General features: G+C 39.7%; 2 protein-coding genes across 3 annotated transcripts; one reads left to right on the top strand and one right to left on the bottom strand.

Moving 5' to 3' along the window:
* The first annotated feature begins 818 nt into the window (after positions 1-818).
* Positions 819-6,867, top strand: LOC102223578 (CD9 antigen-like). Its single transcript, XM_005810914.2, has 8 exons — positions 819-1,273; positions 2,377-2,497; positions 2,585-2,682; positions 4,301-4,375; positions 4,474-4,575; positions 4,913-4,996; positions 5,987-6,073; positions 6,271-6,867. The coding sequence occupies exons 1-8, from the start codon at positions 1,172-1,174 to the stop codon at positions 6,322-6,324; spliced, it is 723 nt and encodes a 240-aa protein (XP_005810971.1). The 5' UTR covers positions 819-1,171; the 3' UTR covers positions 6,325-6,867.
* Positions 6,270-25,410, bottom strand: LOC111611566. 2 transcript variants are annotated; one of them, XM_023348499.1, is made up of 13 exons: positions 24,839-25,410; positions 23,676-23,831; positions 20,135-20,253; positions 19,757-19,928; positions 19,552-19,670; positions 17,692-19,210; positions 16,161-16,267; positions 15,104-15,177; positions 12,048-12,148; positions 11,088-11,268; positions 10,732-10,879; positions 9,463-9,532; positions 6,270-8,688 (listed from the first exon to the last, which is right to left on the bottom strand). In XM_023348499.1, exons 1-13 carry the CDS (start codon positions 25,332-25,334, stop codon positions 8,663-8,665), a joined length of 3,288 nt encoding a protein of 1,095 aa, XP_023204267.1. In that variant the 5' UTR covers positions 25,335-25,410; the 3' UTR covers positions 6,270-8,662. The 2 variants fall into 2 exon arrangements, with proteins under 2 accessions (XP_023204267.1, XP_023204266.1); XM_023348498.1 differs by having other exon boundaries at positions 8,647-8,688; positions 10,732-10,926.
* Between the last annotated feature and the right edge of the window lie 1,358 nt (positions 25,411-26,768).

Below are 26,768 nucleotides of genomic sequence, written 5' to 3'. Positions count from 1 at the left end.
ACAGGTGATCAACTCGAACCTGCTCTCTTTCTCCGTTGTTTAAGCACACCGTTGCCTTGGCAACCGCCTGAGTCACCTGGAGAAACAACTTCCTGACTACCATTTTACAGGAAAATTATTTCAAATTCACGCTCCCCTTGAACGTCTGTGGGGCAGCTGTTAAATCTTCGCACTTTTCTACTGGTTCTCATTTTATTAGTCTCATATAGTGTTGAAATTTCTCTGTTTTGATTAGCTGCGAGCCAAAACAATCGACATTTAGAAATAACACATTCCTCAGCTATAAATTTGCAGATATTCATGGATCTGCGTTGAATTAGTCTTGATGAAAAAACTAAATCGGTGATTTCAGGGACCAGTTGATATTTAAGAGGGGTATTTACATTTTTTAAAAATTATTTGTAAAAAGTAACAGCGGGACGATTTGTTTTTATTTAGTGCCTCTTATTGCCATTATATGCCTGTGAAATGATTAATGGATATAAACTTTGCAGAGTATAAGCTATGGGGTTAAATTTGTTTTACAATCATTTAATAAAAAACTAATCTCAAATAAAAAAAAATCTAATAGGTCAAAACTTTTCGAATTGCAACAAAATTATTGCTTCAGACGAAAAAAAAATACTTCTCAATTATAAATAAATAAATAAAAAAAGTGGTTAAAACTTTTTGAATTGTAATGATTTTTTTTAAACAGAAAAAAGTTGTTTAAAAAACTTTCATTATTAAACTCACTCATTTTTGCTTGAGATTATTATTATTATTTTTTTTTAATATTTTAGCTCCATAAAACATATTTGAATACCCTTGTAAGAGCGTGACGGCTTGATGCACCTGCACGCCCAATCACTTCTCGTCCTGAAGCCTCCTGCTTGCGCGAGCCACACCTCCTGGCCAATGAGAAGCCCGGCTTGGAGCCGAGGGGCGGAGCCTCCATATGTTTGGGTCAAAATGAGCCCAGTGTTATTAGAAAGCTCAGTCTGTCGCTCCCAACACCTGAACAAGCGACTCTACGTCAATCATTTCACTTACAGCTCAAACGTTTACAGTCTTCACGTTTCAGGAGGATGAGACCAGCAACTTAACTAGTAACTGCTTGTGCTTAGTTTTAATTAAAAAAAAAAAAAATATATATATATATATATATATTTGTCCGTTGAGTCTCACAACAATGAAGCCATCGACAGAAACCAGCTTTCAAATTGACGTCGTTGCGGATAGATGCGGGGTCGTGTGCAAATACATCCTCATCGTTTTCAACATAATCTTCACGGTAAGTCTGGCTTATATAAACACAAATAAAAGGCTCAAACGTGTGGAACATTACAGTTACAGAGAATGAGAGAAACAAATCAAAACATGAATTTATTAAAGTAATTGGATCCCAAAAAAAAGTAAAGTTCCGATTTACTGAAGAGTGATGTGTTTAAATACAGGCTGGAAAATGTGATAAAATTTCAGCATTTTGTAACTCGCTTCAAAATGTGGAGTTTGTACGTTATGATAAATTTTTTATTTCAGACGTTTCACCAGCAAAACATACTAAAAGTTAAACTTTAATATTTAATATTCTAAGTGTAAATACAATACAGTTACCAGATATACTCAAAATACACCACAAGTTTGGTTTCAGTGTCTGAAAAAGCGTATGACGAAGTTTGACTTGTATAATCATATATATACATACATAATATGTACATAAACACATACTGTATGTATAAATACACACACCTACACACAAAACCCCCCAAATCCACATAGCTTTAATTCCTGGATAAATTAATTTCCCTGTTCATTAATGCGTAATCACGATTCAGCACAGAGTTGAAATATTTCAAGCCTTTTTTTTTTCTTGTCATTTTGATGGCTATGGCTTACAGGTAATTCAATGCCTCAAAAAACAACATTATTCAAGACTTAAACATTGATGTCTTCGCCTAATCAGCTTATTAAATCGAAACACACACACAGGTTTCCTGAGCCTGAAGTGGTCAGTCCGGGTTAGTAGACTTCACAGGGCTAATTTACATCTTATTTTAAAACCACAGTTTTTATTACACTTAACTTCTCATTAATATGCTTGGTTGTACAACTGTGTGAGCAACCAGCTTCCTTAGCGATGACCTTTGTGCGTCAGCTGTCTCGATTGCGTGGCACCACTCTGTATTTAAAATGAAATCATTCTTGGAAACGGTTTTGGGCTTCCCTGAGCTACAACTATAACTATATATTGCTTAAAATTCATCTCTCTGGAGAAATGCATGTTTTACTTTCTAAGCTGTATTGCTGACAAAAAGTCAATGATCTGTTGATGGTCTAATATCTTGAAATGCACCTGAACCAACAGATTTCAACGTCGTCGTCTCTCTTTTGTAGGTTTTGGGGTTCGCGTCTTTAGTGTTTGGCCTGTGGCTGAATTTCCAAGACAACGCCAGAGACATGTTCAATGTAAACGATGGCAACAAAGCAAGAATCGACTCAAATATCTTTCACATAGGTCAGTAAGTAAATGAGTTGTTACTGTAAAGCCTCCCACCTCTTTTTGCATTGGACTAACCTCATTTCCTGTTTTCTACCTCACCAGTCGTCTACATCCTGGTAATCCTCGGCTCTGTAATGGTGGCTTTGGGGATTTTTGGAGAGCATGCTGCCTGCAATGACAATAAAATTGCTCTCCAAGTGGTGAGATTTCTTATTTTTATTAAAGTCAATATTCGGTCTGAAGGGTAAACTACTGAATCAGAAAGAAATCTTATTTTATGCTACAAAAGGAGGTTTACATTTTAAAAATATCTACTTCACTTGGGAGTTAAGTAATTAATCACCATTTCCTGGCAAAATTAAGATTTACCTTATTTAGCAATTACACTAAAACATGAAATCTATCCACTTTAAGAGAAACCCCCAAAGGAAATGAGAATGAAGTATAATTAACATTAAAGGACGTCTACAGGCCTGTCAAAAGTTATGTTAATGTCTGTATTTGAAATTTAAAATCAAGCCGTTCACGCATAACCTGTAACACTCAATTCCTGATGCGACCTTAAGGGGAAAGTTTGGAGATTAACAAAGAAAGAACCACAAAAGAACTACCTTTTAGTTTATCAACTAAGCAATCAGAGAATTAATGCAAAAATTGATTTTCTGTCACTTAGAATCAGACTGTGGCGTTAAATTTGTCTTGGAAACTAAATTTGGAACTTTCTAATCAACAACTTCTGAAAGTCTTTGCCTCGTCACTTTAAATAAATAAAAATAGGTTCCAGTTGTGTTTATGTTTTCTGGAAGAGATTGTTCCAAAACAACAAATCATTTCTTTCTGGCCAGAAGCGGTTTGTGCTGCGTTGTACCAACATATGCAAAGTAGTATTTTGAGGAAAACAACACACATGTTCATTCATAGTGATCTGTGCTTCGTAGAGTATTTGGTTGCTCATCTACGTCACTGAATGCAGAGGTTCTGACCGAGGTTGTTATAGTTGACTAAAAACAAACGACAACTGAAATTGGACAAACATTTTTGTTCAGTGAAAATAAAAACTAATGGGTGAGAACTAAAACTGGAGTTATATTGTGTTTCTAAAACTGAAAGGTTTACGTCAACTGTCGGCAAGTTACGGCGCCACGCAACGTGCAGGGCGGCACTCGTGCTAAACGGCGACAGCAAAAGTTGGGAGAAAACCAAACAGTTGTCCAACAATTGAATGTATATTCTTGAAAATGCATACACTCAAATGTTGAGTATTTGTTACCTGATCGATGTATACGTAATTCTCCACCTAAAGCCAAAGTAAGAAATTAACAAAAGCTACTACTATTAATTAAAATAAACCTCCAATTGTCCACTCAAATGCACAATGAAGTTGAGTGGATTCAGGGAGGCAGGCCTTCTTGTCCAACGTCAGTGTCTGACCTCAGAAATGGGCTCCTGAAAGAACAGATTGGCTGGGGAACCATCAGTCCATCATATCAACAAATTTTCCCAAACGGCCTCAGACTAAAAGAGTGGATGGTTTGTCTTCTGCTCGGTTTAATGTCATGGTGGAGGCCCTCACTCCTCCACAGTCTAGGTCAGAAAGTATCAAGTACTCATACTTCTGACGTTTCATGTCACTACAATACCAAAGACATTCTGATGAACAAAGGTTGAGATCAAACATCAAAGATGATTCAACCGACTCCAACGGTTTACTAGTTTTCCAGTAAAATCTGCTGTATTGACAGGTTCGTTTTTAAACCATATCATTTTCTGACTCGTCAGGCTTCAAATCGTTCGTTTTATCCTTTCATTTCTCTTCAGTTCTGTGTCTTCCTCTTCCTCCTGGCTGTGGCCACAATCGCCGTAGGAGCGCTTGCTTATACCAGCAAGGACACGGTAAGCAGGAAAAGAAAAAAAAAAAAACATCAAACGTCTTCAGATGTTGGTAAAGATTCGATACTTCGTATTCTAATCGTTGAATTTAAATCGATAAGGTTGGAAAGAAGTTTGGAGAGTTGTACAGCGACGTATATAAACTCTACGAGAAGAATAAAGACGAAACGGTGGCCGCTACTCTCAAATTCGTCCATGATTTGGTAAGCGCTCACTGCAACGGTAGGAAAACCGAAACGGTCATTTAATTTATTTAGCATTTTCCTTTTAAGAATTTCAGTAGCTCTAAACTGGTTGCATTTGTCGCTTAATGACCACAACCTTTGGGTTTCAAGAACCCAAAGAATAAATATATAAACTGTAGAAGGGAGAAGAAGAGAAAAGAGGAAGGGGCGGAATTCAGATTATAATTCGCGAGTTACTTGTGAAAGTCGAATACACCGAACAAATCAACTGATGGTTGTTAAAATTAAAATTTATTGAGTTGAATAAATTTTGATGAGCTCGTGTTTTCCTCCATCTTCCTTCTCTCCTCTACAGCTCCACTGCTGCGGATCGGCCGGAGTCCAACTAACCGAGATGGTTAAGAAGACTTGCCCGAAGGCGGATGATGCGACGAGGCATGTAAGTTGGTGTTTCATCAAAAATAATCCACCATGCTTGGTCCAGACAGAACTTCATCATGAGGGCGAGTAATCCAGAGATTAAGGCAAAGAAAACCACAACTGGTTTCAGCAGAACATAAAAATACCTGCTAGGTAGAAATGTCACGATAAATTTAGCTGGACGATAAATTGTCACACAAGTTATTGTGATAAATGGTAACATTGTTGTTCTGAGACCGTTTTCAAGGGTAAAGGTGTAATAATGCAATAACACATTCTCAAAGTTCAATAAGCTTTAAATATCCAAAGGACGTTCAACCCTGGAACTGGGAGACATTTTAAATATCCAAAATGAGCAGAAACTGAAACAAAATGAATTATGACGTCTCTAAACTAAATCGTTCCTCAAAAAATGTTGAGACCAAAGCAGTAGTCTGAAGACTTTTATCATCCAGTGTTTGGTAGAAGACAAAAAAAAAAATAAAAGATAAATCATACAAATGGAAACTGAGCTTGTTTTAATTTGTGCCATTGATTCATTGTGACAGGTCTACTGGTAGATACCCTAAATCTTTAGTCATTTATAACTAAAGATTTCTACCTTGAGGTTTTAGATTCTTAGCCAAATTACAAACCTAAATCCGATTAAGATGCTGTGAAAAAGCCAAAAACAGGCCGCTCAACCTAACGTGGTTTAAATAAAGCATTTCTGTAAAGTACAGAGGGATAAAAATCATCTCACTTTCCAAAGCAGATGAAATTTGTAGGGAAGCAAATGTTTTCACAACTCTGAATAGTCCATTTCAAAGACTTCATGTTTATTTGAGGAACATTTTCTCCCCACACCGGTGGATGCAAAAATATTTTCATTCACTCATTTCCGACCGTGGGAGGAAGTGGGAGGAAAAAACCCGAGGAAGACCCACGCATCGGCAGGGAGACCTCTGAGCACCTAATCCTGGAAACTCCTAAATTAAAAACGTTAAGTGTTATACCTTCTCCTTTTCAGGCGGCATGCCAAGAGAGCATCAAAAGCTTCATTGACCAACGCGCACCGTTGGTGACTGGCGCCTTCGTTGGAACCGGAGCTCTTTTGGTAGGCAAATTCTGCCCGTCTGTTTAGGGAAAAACATTTCACCTGAGATACAGCCATGAATAGTCGACTGTTTGACCCGTGCGAAAGTAAACAAGTGTGAAACTTATGTTCGAGTAATTCAATTTGCTTCGCAAGCAGGCAAAATGTTCCACTGACCTCACCGGGCCAAACCGTTTTAACCCTCGTTTCCTTCACAGATCACACAAGTCATCTGCGCCGCCCTGTTCAGTTCAAAGATTCATCGGGACTGAAGCGCCTCAGTCAATTATTCAGACTCTCTTCATGTCACCCCTCTGGTGTCTGAGCTGCAGACATCAAGCGGTTTTCATCTTTACTGCACAATCGTCCGATAGGTTTTCATCTGACTGCACAATTACAGAAGCTTTCTTCAGGCCAAAGAGACATAATGACATGAACACTGAACACTCCCCCATGAACAGCAGCCTCTTGCTGCTGTAATGCTGAAAACTGCAGTTTTCTGAATCACAAGGCTGCAGGGAAGGCAGCTTCAGGACGTGCAAACGCATCCAACAGAGGGCCACCGCCTTTTTAAGGCTTATGCTACAGAATCATGTTGCCAAGACGAGAATTGTTGGCAGCAACGCTTGTGATAAGGGCCAAGGACGAAATAGTCTCCGATCGAGAAACGCCAAGAAAAGACAGACGATCTGCTATAGTACAAGGACGGAGAGTAGAGAGCTGGTGCAGATTTCCTGTTGAATCCACCAGATTTTTGGTTTAAAAAAAATGCTTAGAAATTCTGCCATAAATAAAACTGGTGGATTAAAAACCTACTCTAGGATCAACTTCTTCCAGGAAAGTCTGGCAAAAAGCCATTTGAAAACAGTGGAAGTAGTATATCCCAAGAACAGAGAAGTTTAGGGTTCCCACACACAGAAATACAGAAATGTTCCAGTCACTCTCTACGGTTCTCAGTGCTTTGTGTTTATTTAAAATAGAAAGTTCACCATGAAGTTATAACAAAAGGATTCAGGCTGAGCTAGTCGTGCTTTTGAAAGTTTGTGTTGTACATTATATCATACATCAGTATGTCGTTATTATTGTCCACTTAGAAAAGTTTCCTTGCAGCAAGGAGAGAGAAAAAGAAAAAACATTGGCAAAACAGTTAAAAGTTTATGTACAAATATCAATAAGAGCCTGATTACATTTGAAATCTGAATAATAGCCTGGCTAATCAGATCTTCTCCATCTGTTGGTTCTTGATTTGGGCTGCCTGAATCTCTTCCCAGATGGCAGAAGCTGAAATTCACCAAGAAGTGGGAGATTTGGAGAGTAGGACAATGTCTTCTTTTTGTAGAAGTCTTTAAAATTTTTCTACTAAATCAGGTAATCTAAAGCCTGTAACTTTGTTGGCTACTTTTACAATGTGCTTGATCCCGTTCGTCTCTGAAACGGCCAAACCAGGTGACAAAAGCGAGGACAGATCCAGAGAGCTGTAGAAAACGGTCATCTGTTTGGCGCTGTGTTCTCCAAAAGCGAACCAGAAACTGTTCATATAAATGTCAGCATGAGGTTCTCCCTGCACTGTGGCAGAACAGGCCACAGAAATTTAATTGTGATTTGAAGTAATTAGCCGATTTCAGAACATGATCCGAGCCACTTTGCTGCAACGGTAAAGTCTGGAAATGAATCTTCTTTGTGAATAGAAAGCGTTTCCATTCTATAAATGTGCAAACAAATGAAGCGGCATGTTCTGTACTGGAATAAAAAAAACAAACCACTCTGGCATGCTGTTATTAAAATCGGGGCTGAGAACTCATCTGTTTAAAATCATTTTTACTTTGATCAACATATCATTTTACTCCAACTTTTTACGAATCAACTATGTTGCTTTTAGTTTCTTTAAGATGACGTTTGTGGGACCTGAAAGGCCCATTTAAAATAAAATGTATTTTGTTAATATGTAAATGTTGGAAACAAACTACAAACGGCGGCCGTCTTCATGGTTGTTTGGACACCTGGTTATTTCTATGAAATTTCATAAGCATTTAGGGGCAGAGATCAAATTAATTTCGTCGTACTGCAAACTTTTAGTACGACAGTTTCACACTGATGCACGAGACTCCTGGTCTGCTTCAGCAAAGGACGTTCTTTAAATATTCTGCCATGTTTTAAAGAGGACGAAATATTGGAAGACCCCCAATATTTAGGGTCCTAAAACCTAAATATTGGGGGTGACAAATTTTACTTTAAATGTCTGACCTTCACCAGCCACTGCTAGAGTCAAAGCTTTTCTTCCATGTTCAAAAATTTTAATTTCATCCAATGAATGCTCACTTTGTAAATCACAGCCACCTAATTAGTTCAGTGTTGTAATAACCGAGGGCATTTCTATACACACACACACACACCTGGTTCCTACACTAAACGTTTTGAAGGTGAAAGGGATTCCCCTAAGCTTTTCATAAAAATTATATTTTAAGTTTCATCTTTGTTTCAAGGATAACACGACTGTCAAGGAAAGTTGAATTATGTCCAAATGTATTTTTCTCCCCCTCAAAATAGACAATTTTTACACATTTTTGATAAAACACAGAAATAAGTCAAATGTGTAAAAGTGTCTTTATTTCATCCAGTTACATCAGTGTTGGGACCTGCAAAGATTTTTTTTTTTTAAAAAAGCCATGCTGAATACATGAAATAAAAGGTAAAAATGGTGCAAAAATAAAAACACTTTCAAGTCTGAGCTTTTTCAGAAGACGTGTTTGAGTAAAAAAAATAACGCAATAGTGATTTAAAATATATAGCGAGTCGCATAGCCGTCATGTATGAAGGATATTTAAATACAGTTAGTTTCAACTGGGATGATGACGCATTCAGACCAGAATATAACAACTGACCAAGAATCAGAGCTGGTGTGAAGATATAAATCTTTAAAAAAAGAAAATCCTCATTCAACTGAAACGATCAAACCCTGCAGGTTGAGAAGTCGCTACGTGCAACAACCTTTGACCTTGTGAGACACACTGAAGGACCAGACTACATAAAGGTCCTCAAAGTTGGACCTGCCGTCATTTCTGGACTATAAGCCGTTTTTCTTTTTGATGAGGCAAGCCAAAAGATTAGATCGTCATCATTTCCGTTTCATTCCTTGACACCAGTAGTTAATAAAGAAATATTTAACTGGTAAAAAAAAAAAGTCTGAATTAGCTTTTTAAAAATAATGCGCAAGCAAATTTCAGCTGGTTAAACTACCAGGAGTAAAAAGAAACAGATATGTAGGAATGTTGCAATCTGCAGGAAAAAATGTGCTTTATGTTGGTTTTTTTGGTGATTGGAAAAAGAGTCATATTAAAAAATATATTTGTAAGGACAAATATTGAAGGATCTTTATAGATTAAACCTAAAGCTACAACTTTATCGCTTACCGTTGCTGCAGCTCACACCACAGTCACCATAAACAGTTGAGCACAGCTCTGTGTGGCACAGGAAGTAAACCTGATGGGAGGAGAAAAGATTTTACATTACGATCATCTTCTCATGGTGTGGCAACATAATCTAAGGCCTGCCTTTCACACCAGAGTAAGACTTCACAAATATTCTCCGTGACCTGAACAGTTTACTGTGACTTGATTACAGCAGATTTGGAAAATGTCACCACGGCATCAACAGCAGCAGGTTGCCCTGATCTTATCCAACAGTTTCCACCATGAGCAGCATTAGAGGATCCAGGTGACGGGGTCTTTGATACAGAGCGCTACATGCGACTGAGCGTGCAAGCCTGCGTCCATAGCAACAGTGAGGCGAAGCCGACCTGGTTGCACCCACCACAGGTTTGTGCATGACGTTTACCCTACCAGAGATGCGCCAATTACACGGATCTCATCTCAACTTTCACTGATAAATTTAAGCAAAACAAGCAGAAGTTCAAAGGGCAACAAGCTTAGGAGTCATTTTGCATGAAATAAAAAACAGTGACTTTCTCTAATAGAGTCAAAGTCAGGAAGCTTTTCTCTGAGTCACTGAAAACCTACAAACACAATAAAAATTCTACGGGATCTGGTACAGATGCAACTACATTAGACCAACGCAAGAGTTTTTGCAATCATATAATAGTTATATTTTATATACACATATAGACATCTTATATTTGTTATTGCTCTTCTAAAAGTTCTACATCATAATACTGACTTTGTTCTTCAGGGTCAAAATTAACAAGTGTAGTCAACGTAGCACAATGTTATCTTTAAAAACAACTTACTATTTTCTGTTTAGTTGTCTGTAGGATTAGCATTTAGGATGATTAGCATGACTAACTAACCATTTTCTAGAAGTTTTTTTTATACCTTTTGTTGCGCGTTTGTGTTTCAAACACCCATCTGTTGATCATGTGACTGGTGTGATGCAGGAAAAAAAAAGTGTTTCATTGCAGAATAAAGCTATTTTGATTCAGCTGAAAAACCACTTCATCCCAGTGCAAAAACTTTACTGAAAAACGTGAGTTTTTTGGAAATTGTTTCCAGTAAGCGAGTTTATTTTCGTCATTTCAAGTAGCGCAATTCTATGATTAATGGAAACGCAGCTCCACTCCGCCACTAAAACCAAACATGACCTTCTGGTTGATTTCCGTCTTAACAGCACAGTCTTACTCTGGTGTGGACGTGGCCCAGAAGAATCGGAGCCGGTTCTGTCCCTACCTCTGGGTCCTCCGGTGCAGCTGGCCCCCCAGGAGTCCTGTAGGTGTAGCCTGCTGGAGGCAGGGAGGGGAAGCTGGAAACTTTAATCCTCCAGATGTGCCGAGGGTCAGGGGAAGGAAGAAGCTGCGACACACTCTGGCTGCTACAGCTGAACACAGAGCCACGATTAACGTTCCAGCCGAGCTCTTTATTATTCTGCAAGATGTCAAACAAGCACAAGCAGCCACAACCCATTCCTGATTTAGCTAAAATAAGAGCCGTTCATAGTTTGGAGCAGGGCTTTAACAATGTGTGGCTGTTACGCAGACATGCAGCAGTACCAACCACAGCCCACACAGCCTGTGTGAACACCGTACCGGTCATAAAACAGCATCCAGAAGACATGCGGGGTCAAAGTGTAAGCCAGGCAGGAGTGCAGCAGGAGCAGCAGGGTTGGGTCAGCAGGCTGCAGCAGGCTGAGCTCCACATGGACAGATTCACCCTGCAGGAGGCTGATGGGCAGCTGAGCTTTAGGGTGGAAGCTGGAGAAGGACGCATCTGTGAGACAGAGGGGAGAGGTTTAAGAGACGCACAAGGCCTGCATGTTATGTACTCGTTTCTGGTTATGGTCCATTTGTCATATTGCTCAGAAATATGAGGAAAAAAAAAAATTATTGGCATATTGGTCGCAAAAACAAAGCTGTTGGGTTTATTAATAAACTAATAAATCTTTTACTCAAAGTAATACTTTAACATTTAAAGATATTGTATATGTAAAAACACTGGAAATGGTATGTACAGCATTAAATGTTTTCCTTCTGGAATTCAGACATGAAGTTAAGAGTAAATATAATTTACAAGGTTTGTTAACGTGCTAAAGAGAAAAAGTTACATTTAGATTTGTTTCAGTTATTGGTGTGAAACTGGAATAAATCAATTTTTTTGGTGAGCTTAATATGGCAAATTATAAAATATACACTGTCATGTCGTGTGTATATGTATTGTGTAACAAATATATTCATATTTAAGTACAATTCATGTATATATGGATAGTAGATATCTTTCATTATTCACTTAGTCTATGATTAGGTAGTCTATTCATTTTTTTGGTAAGTTATTGGTTTGTAAAATAGATTTTAATTTAGTTTTCTTTATGGAATGCAAATTTACTCAAATAAAACGTTAATCTGAAAATCCCAAATCTACTACAGATATTAAAACACTTACCTCAGTGTGTGATTTTTATAACAAAGCAAAAACGACAAGATGTGCATGAGCAGTAACATTTTCAACATTTCAGACTTTTCATGGGTCAGATGGAGAAATGGACGCCTCACCGGTTGCTATCCTCAGAACGACGGTGACGGCGGACGGCGGCGGCTCAGCTGAGGTTCTGACTTCACCCGGATCGGAGGGGGCGCCGCATCCCACCATCAACCTGCAGGAGGACAAAGTTAACCAGGGAGAAAACGTCTGGTCACAGAGCCAAGTTATTATTATTCAAACAAAGTAGAGCAGAAATGTGGAGCGAATGCAAAATTACACATCATTTTCACTTTGACAATTAGACGATTTTTTTGTTTATCTCCCTTCACTCCCGTGAACAAAAAAAAAATAAAATAAAAATAAATCCACTGCAACCAAATGAACGCGACACTGAACTACTTGGATCTCTGCTTCACAGAGCAGTGGAGCAAGAAAAACTGTTTTACAAGGTCACAGGAAGTGGTTATTGCAGCCAGTGTACAGAAAGTGCAACATGTGTTGCATTGTGTGGGTTAAAATGAGCACTGCATAACATCCACACTATATTAACAGTGAAACATGGTGGCAGTAGAAATAAAATAGCATATTTTTCAGACTGTAGAGCAAACCTCACCATAAGCCGCACCCACAAAGTATATATATATATATATATATATATATATATAAAAAAAACAAAAAACTGCAAACGTAGATACAGAAGCCGCAACGGGCTATAATCCGCTGGTATCTCCGCTGCTCTCGGTTTTCCACAAGGACCCAGCAGAGGGAGCGTCCATAATAAATCTGCTGGATTTATTAAGGACGCTAAACGCCGAACCAAGGATTCGTTCACGTCGAGTTTACGCGCAGCGGCTATCGATCTGTACTGCCAGATCGATATCCTTCCACTTAAAAGCTGCATCATATTAACTTCTTCGTGTGGTTTCCATGATGGTATGAGTTTGAAAACATTTCTCCATCATGTCTGCTGCTAGCATGTGCTTGTTCTAAATGAAAATCAGCACTTTCTTCTTTGATTTTTAAATTTTGACTTCCAATGATTCACTTCCTGCTAAAGAGCCCCCCCTAGTGGTTGAAGAAAAATCCACAGAAAAGCCGCACCGGGCTAAAGGCCGCGTGGTTCAAAGGGTGGAGAAAAAAGTAGCTGCTTATTACGGTGGCCGACAGGTGCAAATGCGCAGCAAAAGAGAAACATGCAAACAAAAAAAAAAAACACGCGCACAAATTAAATGCGGCAAGCAAAAAGAGAGACGCAAACACCCCCGAATGAAATGCAGCAAACAAAAAGTGTTGAAAATGGAAGTGCTCCAGACCACTAGGGGGAGTCAAAGAAAATAGTATTAATTTCTATGGGACCAGACGCAAGATTCAGAGAAAGAAATTTGAAAGAAAGTAAAGGTATCTCTCTGAATCTTGCATCTGGAAAGTGTGATTATTGTGAGAAGTCTGAAACAATAGAGCATGTTATTTTAGAGTGTTGAAAGTATGAAGAAGAGAGAAGATGCATGCTGAGAGAGTGTGTAGGTATTAAAGAAAGGTTTAATTTAATAGAATTTTTGAGGAGAGATTTCGGGAGTAGACATATTCAAATAATTATTCGGTATCTTAAAAAAACAAAGCTATTTCATAGGATATGAGTAGAGCAAGTTGGGTGTGAATGTGTAAAGAATATCAAAGAGGGGTATATAAAGTTATAAGCAAGTTGGATAATATAAGCAGGTGTGTATGTGTGGGGGTATGTTTAATCAGGAGTTAATGGAGGGAAAAGGTAGAAAGTGAAAGTTTATAGACCATCTCGAACCACACTCCATACTGGTAAGTGGCGGTAATGCTACTGTAAGTTTGTTGCCAACCGCCAATAAATACCAAGAAGAAGAAGAAGAAGAATCTTGCATCTGGTCCCATAGAAATGAATACTATTTTCTTTGACTCCCCCTAGTGGTCTGGAGCACTTCCGTTTTCAACACTTTTTGTTTGCTGCATTTCATTCGGGGGTGTTTGCGTCTCTCTTTTTATTTGCTGCATTTCATTCGGGGGTGTTTGCGTCTCTCTTTTTGCTTGCCGCATTTAATTTGTGCGCGTGTTTTTTTTTTTTGTTTGCATGTTTCTCTTTTGCTGCGCATTTGCACCTGTCGGCCACCGTAGCATATAGTACTAAAAATACGGTAAATAAGAATAAATAAGTTCTTGGAAGATCTACCAACAAGGAAACATTTAACAGAGTCACAATGGAATAGTTTGGATCAGTGGAGCCCAGGTTAGATTCATACACGAGTTTAAGACTTTTAAAGAATGTACAGACATCTTGTAAAACAATAGCAGAGCAGTAGTCCTCTAGGACTGGACTTGGGCACCGCTGGTTTACATACTTCTCAAGTCACAGTTTAGATATAAACACATGAAAATTGCCTCCTAGATGTTCTCCGTTCAAGACTGAATCATTTTGCAGCACCAATTGGACATAAAAATAAATAAATGACCTCAGTATGCAAAGCTGGTAGAAAAACCTGTAAGACTTGTACTGTAGCTGGAGTCAGTGACTCCACAAATGTACCGACCCAGGGAGGCTGAATGCAAATCCAAGTAACGCCTTTCAGCTTTAACAAACATCTAAAAACCACATTCCCCCCCCCCCCCCCCCCCCAATGATTAAATTGTGAAATTTCTCAACATTTTAATCCCAATTAAATCAGTTCAACATAGTAACATTAACATGACTAGATTTGGAAAAGTTCAACAGGAGGGAAAGCAGTATGCTAATGCTTTAGCTAACATCATGGTGACAAAATTAACCACTTCAAACTTTTAGGTTTTCATTATGTACCAGCAACTGCAGAATCTATTAAGGAGTCAGTAGTAAGACAATCCTTTCCAAGTGAAATTGTTTGATTTTTCTTTTTGCATTACACCATATTATGCTTTTCTTCTTACCGAGTGTAAAGAGATTACATATTAGACCGCATCCAGCAGGATGTGGCCAAAATATGCAACAATAAATGATTTGCTATGCAAAAATAAACCTAAAGCAACATGACTGTGAATGAAAACTTGACAGACACAAAAGCGATATTATTCAGAACAGAATCAACTATTCAACCCAAGCTGCACTTAGAGAGCGACTGCTAACCTTACAGGGAAGAAACCTCTGTCTGATAGGAGACCGTGAACTTCTGGCTGATGGACCATCCTCTGACCAGGCATCTAAGAAAAGAGCAAAAAATACATAAAAATACAGAATAATAATTCATTATGTCTCTGGTGTCAAGTTTGGACTCAGATGGAAAATTAATCAATTTTAAAGTTTGAGGCTGAATCTCTTAAGACACAAAATTCCAGTTTCCCAGCCCATCCTGTGGTCATGCGTCATTTCTTTCCATTTCCAAATGTTCTTTATTTTCAGTTCTTCATAAGAAAAATCATTATTTCAGGAGTACAAATACAAGGAAAGCAACACTTGGCGCTGAAAACATGTGTGTGGTAGTTCCTGAAGCACCGACTCCACCTACAGTGCAACTCAAGTTTATTTAATCTACTTCAACCGTTTTTAAGAGTTAAATATTAAAAACAACGCAATCATTTCGTACATGGCTTTTCTAGCCCGGCTAATTTGCAAACCCAGTCCTTGACTGAAAATATTTTTTTAAATTAAAGATTCCCGTCACACACACAGAATCCTTGTCACTCAACATGCATGAAAACAAACATTAGAGAACTAATTCTTCACAACAAAGTAGTGCAGTATAAATCAGTGTACACATTTGTTTAGCCATCGTTTCACCTGGGAATTAAAAAAATCTGATCCATCAACATTTTCATTTCTGGTGCTAAAGTTCACAGTTACCCCTGTTGCATGTGCACATTTCCTGAACTACACTTTCTCCTGCCACTCAATTTGACAACATGCATGGACAAAGCACTCTGAACCACCATCTTCTTCAACACTGACCTATTGTAGCATTTCTCCCTTATTCACGATATCCGGCTGCATGAGGGACAAATGCCAAGTCAGCATTCTTCTCTGATTGCATAAGCCAGACTACATCATTTTCCTTTTATTAATCCTGTTTTACTGCTCTTACGCAATACTGATTTTCATTAACTGCAAATGACTCATCTATACAAACAGAAAAAAAATTATTCAGCAATTTATGAATGAATTCAAGATCAACAGAAGTGTTTGTTACATGTTTGCAGCCGTCCAGGGGAGCAACGTGGACGTCTGGATCTGAGGAAAGCTTCTGCAGCATGCAGGGAGCCTTCCTGTCCTCAGAGGAGGGAGCAGGCGGGGCCGCTGAGGGATTCAACAAAGAGTCAGGCACAGCAAAGACAAAACACAGCCCCGCGCGGCCATCTGTTGACTCCAACACACACAAAGGTCATACCTGTGAGACGTAGCTTAGCATGGCGCCTCAAAGTACACAGAGTCATTACAAATTAACTTCAACATTTGTGTTTGAAACAACCCTCAGACTAACTCAGCTGTTGGTTTCTAGGTTTTAGGACAAGTACCAACAAGGTAGGTTTTTGTTTTTTTCCTCCTTAGAAAGAAGGTAGAGGCAAAATGTGTGAACGGCAGCCAAAAACAGTTACTGAATAAATATCTGAAACGGGTTCAAGGCAGCAGGGTGAGGCGGGCCGTTTGGATTAGTCATACTCTGATCACATATGTGGAGGGGGAAGAAAGGAGGGAATGAAAACAGGAATGATTTTACTTGATTCATTTTGTTTGCTTTGATAAAAACATCCTCATAAATCCTTGTGGGATGAGTAACATCTAAACATGATGCCTTAACGCTTCAGGACACAAACATGTTACCCAGATATTTACGTTTTTGGCCAGATTATTATTATTTTTTTTACTTTATATTCCCTCATCAAAAACATACCTGGAGCATTGTTTTCATCCATTTATACACGTTTTTAAAATCCTTTCATTTTCAATGGCAACCTTTCAGGGTTGCTCATAAAACGCACCGCCCATTTTCCCAAAGCTCCACCTCGGAGCTTCAGTTCCCTCCAGACTAGCGGCAGCAGCAATTAGCAAAGACCTGGTGGAGCTGCAGGTCTGTTGAGCTCATCATACAAACTACAGTACTCCTAAGAACGGCTGTAGCGGCATGATGAGAAGCTTTGTTGTGATGACCTGCTGAAGGGGGAGTGTCAGAAAGTGTATAGAGTTCTTAAAGAGACAGAGACTAATTTCAAGGCATCATATGGCTGTGGTACGAAGTCAAATTTATTTTATGGGAGTCTTCTCACCAATAAAACTGGTAGACTCAGTTCAATTTGGGATGACGGTTGTAATATTTGTTACATTTCAGCTGGTGTGGTTCACTTTTACACCTCACTGTGTCAAATGAACCAAAGCCTTTGAAAAGCCTGATCCCCTCCTCACCTGTGGCGGCGCTGCACCAAGAACTACTGAACAAAACGACACAAAAACCTCTGAACATGAGCGCAACGTCCTTCTTTTCAAAATGTAAACTGGAGAGGAGTCAGATTTTAGTGGTTGCAGGATTTCTCTTACACGCACCAGAGTTCACGTCAACCGAACTAACACCTAGAAAACATTTCCTGGTTATGCATGGTGCATTTCCTGATTCAGCTCCAGTCAAACTGATTCCTCAGCACATCTCTACAGAATTTTACTGCTAAAAAAAATACAAAAACAAGTATTTTAAGCATAAACAAACAATTCCTAATGAAATCCTTTACCTCTCATGTAGTCACCCAGCTTCTCATTAAACCCACTGCAGTGCCAAGCAATATAGTTGGAGTAAGCTGGACTGAAGGTGCTGGAACGACGGCCCTCAGAAGCACGAGGAAACCTCTGCAGGTCACTGTAATCCACATTTGGGGAAAGCAGAGATGTAGAATCTTTATCCGAGTCTTTACCTCCTGGAAGATGGAGCTGCTGGTAGTATCTGAACAGCTGAGGCAGGTAGTAGTGATAGTAATAGTAGTAGGGGAACGTCAGTCTGCTGGGAATGTCGTACCCTGGTTCAGAGGGAGGGGGACTGGTTTGATATCTCAAGTGGGAAGGTTGTTGTACCGATAAGGATTCTGACAAAGCTTGACCCAGACGGTTGTAGACGCCACGCAACGCTACTGGTGCATAATACTTTAGGTAGTAGTTATAGTACGGATGGTAGTAGTACTTGTAGGGATCTGCGTTATACGTGAATCCTGGAGTGGGGAACACTGGTTTGTCAAGAGGAACTGCGATGGGATCTGGTCTTTCTGGGGCTGGAGACACAGAGGTCGAACGTTTGTCTTTGTCTTGTAGCTTTGGTTTCGAACTGGGCTGAAAATCGGATTTCTCCTTTTCTGGCTCTGGATTAATACTTTGCGTTTCAGGATTTAAAGGTACTGAAGACATGTTTGTTTTTGCAGTCCAATCTAGATGGAGAAGCCCCAGTCTTTTCACGTCACCCTTTGTAACACGTGGGTAGTAATAGAAAGGAAACGGATGAGTAAAGTAAGGTGAATGAACTGCTGTCACTTTGTTCTTCGTTTGGGTGTCTTCAGGTGAAGAAATCCAGGTTGGTCCCTCTTTCAGACTCTCAAACTGCTCAGACGGAGGTTGATGGTTCGGAGAATCGGAAGAGGTTTGTGATCCAGGAAGACCTGGACCTGGGCCCTGAGGTGTGCCAGGAGCAGGGATCTTTGGATGATGGTAGTAGTGGTAATGGGAGCTAAAATCATGGCTGGGATGGTGGGGATGAGGAGCTGCCACCTGAACCGGCAGAGCTGTAGGGGAGAAACTATTCGTTGAGACATCCAAAAGAGGAGCTACTTGTTTCTGCTTTTGGTCTTTATGTAATGAACCCAAATTAGCCAACTTTTCTTTAGATGAAAGAGGCTTTTGGGTACGATAGTTTTCATGCACATCTTTAAGAGACCGAAAGTAATGGTCTTGAGAGTTCAGCTGGGAACTAAAGTCAGCCATCGGAGCCACAGAAAGAGGAGCAGGATGACTCTGGGTGTCCCGTTCTTTATTTTCAGAGTAACTATGGTGATATGTTGGGTGAGGATAGTAAGGTGGAGCCAAGTAGAAAGGCGGCATAAACAGTAAATGCCTGAGGGATTCAGGTTTTGGCAGCTTTCTGGTGAAATCCGTGGGGCTGTCAGCCAGAGGCCGATGGGCGGCTGAGACTTCTCCAAAAGCAGAGTTAGGACAAGCCAACATGAAAATCTCCTCCCCTAATTTAAGCAGAAGTGTGTTTTTTCCATCCTGAAAGAGAATTTATGGCAGGTTTAAAAAATAAAGATGGTTCAGTTTTGTCGCAAAGCAACAATTATTCCTGCTACTGCCAAATTACCACAGTACATTAGTTAATCCTTTGAGTTTTGATATTTTGCGCCATTCTGTAAATATGTTTTGTACAAATTCAAAAAATAAATACTGCCACCACAGGGGGGAAGCTAGTCACTTAAAATCCAATGCTTGACTATTTTTGTGGAAAATTAGCATTTAAATGACGGCATCTGTTGATTTTACGTCAATTTTTGTCATCGCGAATTTGCAAAAATACTGGAGAGACTGACTGGTAAACTCTTTTTTTTTAATTTTACCTTTACGGTTACACCACAAGTGAGGAACGGCACGGCAACGACCGTCTCTGCAGCCAGTCTGTACACAGTATAACCACACTGTTCAGCCAACAGCCCCAGAGGAGTCCATTCACCCCGAACTGTAGTGGGGCAGAAGGGTAACCTGATATTAGAATAAAAGATTATGCTTTTTGTGAGCGCTTCCTGATTCTTAAAGAAACGGTACCGTTTATATGCGGGTTCTCCACAGCAGTCGGTCCTCTCAGTTTCACCATCATGCCGTTGAGGGAGCAGCAGAGCGAGGACGGCCCCTGGCCTTGAAGGTGGAGCTGGGAGATTGGGCAGGAAACCTTGACGGGAATCCCCCTCCACAACAGAGGCAACACATAGCCATCATCCTGAGGGGAAGCATTTTAATAATATGTCCAAAAACAAGGTTTCACACCCAATAGAGAAGAATCTAGCAATTAATGCATCAGAGGAAGACTCCAGAGCACCTCTGAGTCATTTCAGCTAAAAACAGTGAAGTCAAAGTTTGGGTTTAATAACCCTAAAATACATGAGACGATGCGATTTGTATAGGAATTAAAAATCAACAGCACACCTCTCGAACGATGTGGCAGGCGTCATACTGAGCCATCAGAGTGAGGTCTTTCCAGGAGCTTCGAACGGAGTAGCCACACTGCTGAGGCAGATGGAGCAGGGGCATCGATGAGCCGTTCACTGCAACATAGTTAAAACAAATGATGGACAAAGTTTACAGTTTTTCTGGATTGCTTTCAGTCAGCTGTTGACTCAAACTACACATTTTCAAAATGGTTACAGAAGCCTCATCATGGTAAAACTGATATGTTTTGTTAGAAAGGGGACCGACTGTGGCAAAACATTTAAAATATGAAGCAAAAAACAAACATTACCCTAAAACAACACAGCTTGCAACCAAATGGATGAGACATTCCTCTCAATTGCTTAATGGACAACGTAGAGTCCTCAGCTTGTCATTGCAGCCCATTCTACACCGTGTTCCAAATTATTATGCAAATTGGATTTAAGTGTCATAAAGATTAAATTTTTTGTTGTGCTATTAAATTTCTAGATGGTATTGTATGTCAGGGCTCTTTGAATCACTTTAATTTCAGAGAGCTGGTTGATTAGTTTGTCTGGTGAGCTCAATTAAAGGAAATCTACTTAAGAAGGATGTTCCACATTATTAAGCAGGCCACAGGTTTCAATCAATATGGGAAAGAGAAAGGATCTCTCTGCTGACAAAAATCATCAGATAGTGTAGTGCCGTATGACAAGGTATGAAAACATTAGATATTTAACGAAACTGAAACGTTATCGTACTGTGAAGAGATTTGTGGCTGATTCAGAACAAAGATGGGTTTGTACAGATAAAGGCAAAATGAGGAAGGTTTCTGTTAGACACATTCATCAGATTAAGAGAGCAGCTGTTAAAATGCCTTTACAAAGCAGCAAACAGTTATTTGAAGCTGCTGGAGCCTCTGGAATCTCAAGGTGGAGGATCCTCCAGAGGCTTGTAGTGCATCAACCTACTATTGGGCCCCTAACCAGAGCTCACAAGCAGAAACGGTCACAGTGGGCCCAGCCGTACATGAAGATTAATTTTCAAACAGACTTGCTCACTGATGACTGCTGTGCAACCCTGGATGGTCCAGATGGATGCAGTGGACGGCCACCACGTCCCAACACAGCTGTGATGTCAGCAAGGAGGTGGAGGAGTCATGCTTTGGGCCGAAATCATGGAGAGAGAATGATTGGTCGGCTGAGACAGATGATGAATGGAGTCGATCCCCGTTTCTCCAGCAGGTCAAAGCAATAAAAAAAAAAAAAAAAACTACAATCCAAGCGTGTTTGGTTAATCTCAACTTTCTAGTTACTATTTTGGTTTCCAAAAACTGGAAACGTGATCCTTCATGTAGCCAGGAAATCCTTTTTAAGAACACATTTGGCTAACAAAGCAGTTACAAGCAACAACTCTATCCAAATGCAATAAACTGGAGATAATGCAAGTCTAAGCTTCAGCTTAACAGCTGTTACACCCTTCAGCTACACAAAAGTCTTTTTAAAAGCTTTAAGCAGTAATCACAAAATCAATGGCGACAATAAATCAAACTCAAAGCCTCCGGATGCAATGAAGTGCAGGGTGTTTTACTGGTGTACCAGTATATGTTTGGACAGTTTGACGACTTCCACCACCTTTTATGTCCATAATTGATCTAGACTTCACTGAGTGAATATCAGCAGGCATTATTAAACTTTCCCTCCAAACTGGGTCTGTTCCCCCCTTTAAACACGTTAAGCCCGTTTTTAAGAAACTTAGACTCCCATCAGTCTGACCAGCTGATTTCTTTTCAGAACATTGAATATCTGGTTTTGATTAAAACAATAACGTTGTTTGCTTAGATTGTTGGAAATGGAATAAAATAGAGACATAAAGGAGTGTGTCTGCTTGTTTCTCCCCTCATTCTTGAAATCAAATATCCTGGTAAAGAAATCTGGGAAAATGGCATTTCTGCCACAAAGTTTAAAGAAAAACTATCGTGAAACTGTTATTGGTAACAATTTGTCAGCCCCTTATAGAAATAATCCACCTTAATGCTCAAATGGTTTAGCCAGACAGAAATACGAGGTTAAACAGACATTTTCACCTCGTTTTTAACCAACAAAACCCTTTGAGAGATCCTTAGAAAGCACGGAGAATGACTGTACTTTAATAGGAACAGCAGAGCTCATGTTATGCTGCCCCCAGTGGCGGCTACTTCCTTACCCCCATCGTACGTTTGATCATTTTCATCAAAATCAGTGAACTAAATTTTTATCAAAATACTGAAAGAGATCTCTAAGGAGGCCCTTCGGGGACAGAGAGGATTTTTAGTTTTCTTTTGCATTCCCTTGCATTAATGTACTGATCAGTTCATGAAGCATAATTTCATACTGAAAAACTTTCTTACGGTGGCCGTTGTACTTTCTGCTATAAGGTTTTTCCATGTATGTTAATATCTCGTGAAATATCTGAAATTTTACATCTTTTTTTTTAGTATAAAAAGGCATCGCAAACCTAAGATACAAACAGAAACTTTTCGCAAGTAGGAAAGAAAGAAAAAATACATCCAAACTATTTGGGCTATTTCTGAGTTATTATCACAGAGTATTGAATAATCCGACAGTTTTTGATTGAGTCTCTTTCGTGTTGGTCTGAATGGTTTAAAGCAGTGATCCCCAAACTACGGCCCGCGGGCCAGATGCGGCCCGCCTCCACATTTGGTCCGGCCCCCTGAACAATACCAGAGTATTTTCATATATGTTCATTTTTATTTGATAAGTTGGACTTTTGCAATAAAATAAATGTTCCTTAGTAATGAACTTTATTATTAACTACTAGTTAGTAACTATTTTATACATGCATATAATTGACCCTAACCCTTTTTTTTATGTGGAGAACCCAGTGTTATTTGGTTATTTATTTCATAAATAGTGTTATTTCCTGACTTTTGTTCTCTGAAGAATCCAGAAAAGGTTATTTGATTGTGCTTTCTGAAAAACAATACATTTTTATGTTTAGCACTCTTACAATCGTCACACTTTTTCCGTTACAAACTGACCCCGGCCCCCCATCAGAGAAGGGACAAGTTATGTGGCCCTCACAGGAGAAAGTTTGGGGACCCCTGGTTTAAAGAGATGCTTCCATGTGCAATTCCATCTCAGCCTTACACAGACAGACAAACATGAAATCGAGTTTCAATTTTTTTGCACCCAAGAGTTAGTAATAAACACCGAGGCTCTTTAAATGTGTATAAAATGTAAATTGACATTTGTGACTGTATGCAAAATAGCTTATTAACAGGGAATGCAAAACGTATTGCAAGGGAACGCAAAAGAAAAATGTTTCCCCGTAGATCTCTGATGCTTGTTTGTGATTTTTTTGTTTTATATTAGTGTCAGGATACAGTGAGAAATATATTTATTTACACAGCTTTCCATACGAGCCGACCTAATGCTGCGGCTCTCCAACTGTTTTTCCCTCAACATCTCCTCTTTCCAACTAGACTTCTTGCATTAACACTGGAAGAATGAAACAGAACCTATAAAAGATGAGGGTTTGGGTGAAGAGCGAGCTTCACCTTGGTCCAGCAGCAGTTGTACGGCTCGTTTCCTCCTCACAGTCAGAGTCATGGCGTCATCTCCACACTCCACCGACGGCTCCAGCTTCCGCCAGCTCTCCTCAGAACCGCCAGCATGCCGACCGGTGCCGCTCGCCCGGCTGTCCCGAATCTGGCCTGGGATACACAAGACATCTGAATACGTCTGGGGTGGAACGGAAACGCAACTGTACGTCTCCTTATTACACTGATAAGAAAAGTTATGTAATCATGAAACAAGAGAGGTTGCAGTCAAGTGTTGGATATGAATTAGCGCGTTGGGCCTGACTGACAGGAAACATGGCCTTTCTTCAAAAAAAAACAAACACTGAAGACAAAGTATTTTTTAAAAAGTTGCTTTTATTTCAATCATTTCTTCTGGGAATTGACTAGAGTTCAAAAAGTCCAACTAAATAGAAAACGTTTTTCAATTTTTAATCTTCATAAAACGGCTAATTTGAATCAATAAAATAAATTAAACGCCCAACAAAAACATGTGCAACTCTGTTTAGCCAAAGAAGCAAACACGGAAGCATTGTTCAGAAATACTGTCCACATTAATAATAATAAAAGTAATAATAATAATTTAGTCTGAACTTGTTTGAAGATGCGTTTCTCAACTGTACCACACAATGACTGACTATAAAAACAAAAGTTAATGCAGAAAAATGTCCACCAGCAGATGGCACTATGGGAACTAAATAATGAAGCAACAAAATATGTGGGTTTTTATTTTACCATTTCACCAAACATGGAAACTGATTAAAGCAAAATTTATACTTTCAGCACTGTCAGAAACCCGTATTTAAACGCTTCGCCGGATTCAGGGACAACAAATGTATTTATTGGGCGTTTTTAGAAACACTGCATGCTTCTGAGAAGCTTTTTCAAAAATGAAAATTGCGAGAGCCATTATGGGAAAGCTCAGTTTTGATGTGCACACAGCTTAAAAACCTCAGTTTACAGCAAACAACGTCTGAGACAGAAACTTGTGTGAGCAGGGCACCAAACTGGCTGTAGCCCAGGGGCCCGTACCCTTCCACATCCGGCCCTGCTGATAAAAAATGTCACATGTATTGAGGTAGAATTATGCCAGCACCTTTCTACGTTCAACAACATGTAGTAGCAGAAGCCAGGAGTCTCACCTGTAGCAGCAGAATCTGACTGATGGCCTCCGTGTCGGGGGTTTGCTTCCAGCTGACCGGTGATGTAAAAATCCCCGGGAACTACACGCCTGATGGTTCCCCTGCTGCAGTTCCCACCCAGAACCTCGTGAGAAGTAAACAGCCTCCCTCCCTCCGTTTGCCAGCGTTTGTAGCGGGGTGCTAAACTTGAAGACGACGCCATCTTGGCTCCAATTCCCCGCTTTGACCCGAGTCCGGGGAGCTTCGTCGTTGTCCAGCCACCGCCTTCAAGGTTCTGGCGCCTTGGGCCGCTGAAGTAGGCGGCCGCAGTGGTGGAGGGGTCGCTGGGGACTCTGGTCGTTAAAACACCGCTCCGGACATTGTGGGGAGCCGAGCGAGAGGTTGGCTGGAAGGAGTGAGCTGTGTGCTCACACCGGACTAATGAAGATAGGTTTATTGTCGATAAGGTGTATAAAAGTGGAACACCCAAGCAGTATGCTTTCAGTTTCAAATACATTGCAGAGACGATTATTTTTCTCTCTACGCACCACAACACGAGGACCGAGTGAAGAGCGGCTGGTTGATTTGTAGACATCCCGCTAACACACCTGCTCACTAATTGGCACAAATTAATCGCGCATGCTCACTAGGTTCTGGACTACAACCTAGTAAATATAGACACAATGAAAAGGTGAATGTATTTAATGAATGCAGCAGAATTAGATAGATTCTTCACACACACTGATACATTTTAAGCGTTCATTTCTGTCCATTTTTGCTTATTGCGGTTCCCAATGAATAAAATCTTCCAATTCTGTTTCTCCGATAATTAGAGTATTACATAATACTAATAAAAATAAATACATTTAAGCTTGCAATAGTTATGGCCTAGACTCCCGGCATAAGGAGGATAAGCTGCCAAAGGCCATTACTGAAGAAGTTGGCTGTTCCTAGAAGGCTGCATCCAAACATAATAATAAAAAGTTGAGTGCTGGGGAAAAAGGTTTTAAATGGCACCGCTATAATGTAATAAATCTCAAAGCAACATTCACAACATTTGAGAACTTTATTACTCACATAAACTCAGACTGGCATCTTAAAGAACTATTTACTTACAAAAGAGTAAAACTAATAATCTACCCTGCTGTCTACAATATCGCAACCAGAAACTTCAGTACATTAGATATTTGTATAGAGCAACAATAAATACTGGATACATGATTTTCAGAACTTCTGTTTATAAATAAAAATCTCAAAAGCATGGTGGAAATTTAGTAATTTTAACTAATAATTATTTTTCCGACTGGAAGTGACACAACTGGGTTAAAAATCAAATATTAATTTTTTTTTTTATATCTCAATCATTTAGAAAATGTTAATTATTTCCAATATTGTGCAGCCCTACAGTACATGGCCTCACGGCATAGCTTCCTCCACTAGAGGGCGACAGTGCGCCACATTAGATTACTGACATGATGACAATGAAGGGATTCTAGTAAATTGACCTTTGCCCTTCATATAAATAATTCCCGTGACTTTTCAGACTGAGCCAGTGAATTCCTTCCAAAACCCCACAGAGAATGTTTAGCTTCATTGTTAAAACACATTTTTATTTCATTGTTTACACATAAAATGCCATTTTAAAAATGCAACCATTGTCATAAATTTCATTTTACAACTTCTTCGATAAGTTTTTTTTTTTTTTTTATGATGTCAAGGAACAGAATAATAAGTAAAACCGTCCTCGTATGCACGTCTGTCTTCCTGAAGCGGCTCAGAAACGAAGCCACTTCGCTCTGCCAGATGAAACACGCAGACGTCCGGTCGCTAGTCGAATTATTCTCACGTCGCCTCTAAAACAGAACCTCGCAGAAGAGGCGGGCGGCCGATCCGTTGATGAAGGGCGCGGCGGTGGGATGACTCATATTTGGAGTTGCCTAGCTACGGCCGG

This window comes from Xiphophorus maculatus, chromosome 16 (assembly GCF_002775205.1).
Source record: "Xiphophorus maculatus strain JP 163 A chromosome 16, X_maculatus-5.0-male, whole genome shotgun sequence".
Lineage (NCBI taxonomy): Eukaryota > Metazoa > Chordata > Actinopteri > Cyprinodontiformes > Poeciliidae > Xiphophorus > Xiphophorus maculatus.
The sequence above is the reverse complement of the archived record's forward strand: the minus strand, read 5'-3'. Positions and strand labels throughout refer to the sequence as shown.

Excerpts from the sequence above, each read along its gene's own strand:
- LOC102223578 (XM_005810914.2), top strand. The coding sequence starts at position 1,172 with ATGAAGCCATCGACAGAAACCAGCTTTCAAATTGACGTCGTTGCGGAT. Across the intron at positions 1,274-2,376 it reads TTTTCAACATAATCTTCACG|GTTTTGGGGTTCGCGTCTTT; the intron begins GTAAGTCTGGCT and ends TCTCTTTTGTAG. Across the intron at positions 4,997-5,986 it reads CGGATGATGCGACGAGGCAT|GCGGCATGCCAAGAGAGCAT; the intron begins GTAAGTTGGTGT and ends TCTCCTTTTCAG.
- LOC111611566 (XM_023348498.1), bottom strand. The coding sequence starts at position 25,334 with ATGTATTTGAAACTGAAAGCATACTGCTTGGGTGTTCCACTTTTATAC. Across the intron at positions 16,268-17,691 it reads GCTGGGTGACTACATGAGAG|CGGCCCCGCCTGCTCCCTCC; the intron begins GTAAAGGATTTC and ends TGAATCCCTCAG. Across the intron at positions 15,178-16,160 it reads CCCTGGACGGCTGCAAACAT|ATGCCTGGTCAGAGGATGGT; the intron begins GTAACAAACACT and ends CTCTTTTCTTAG.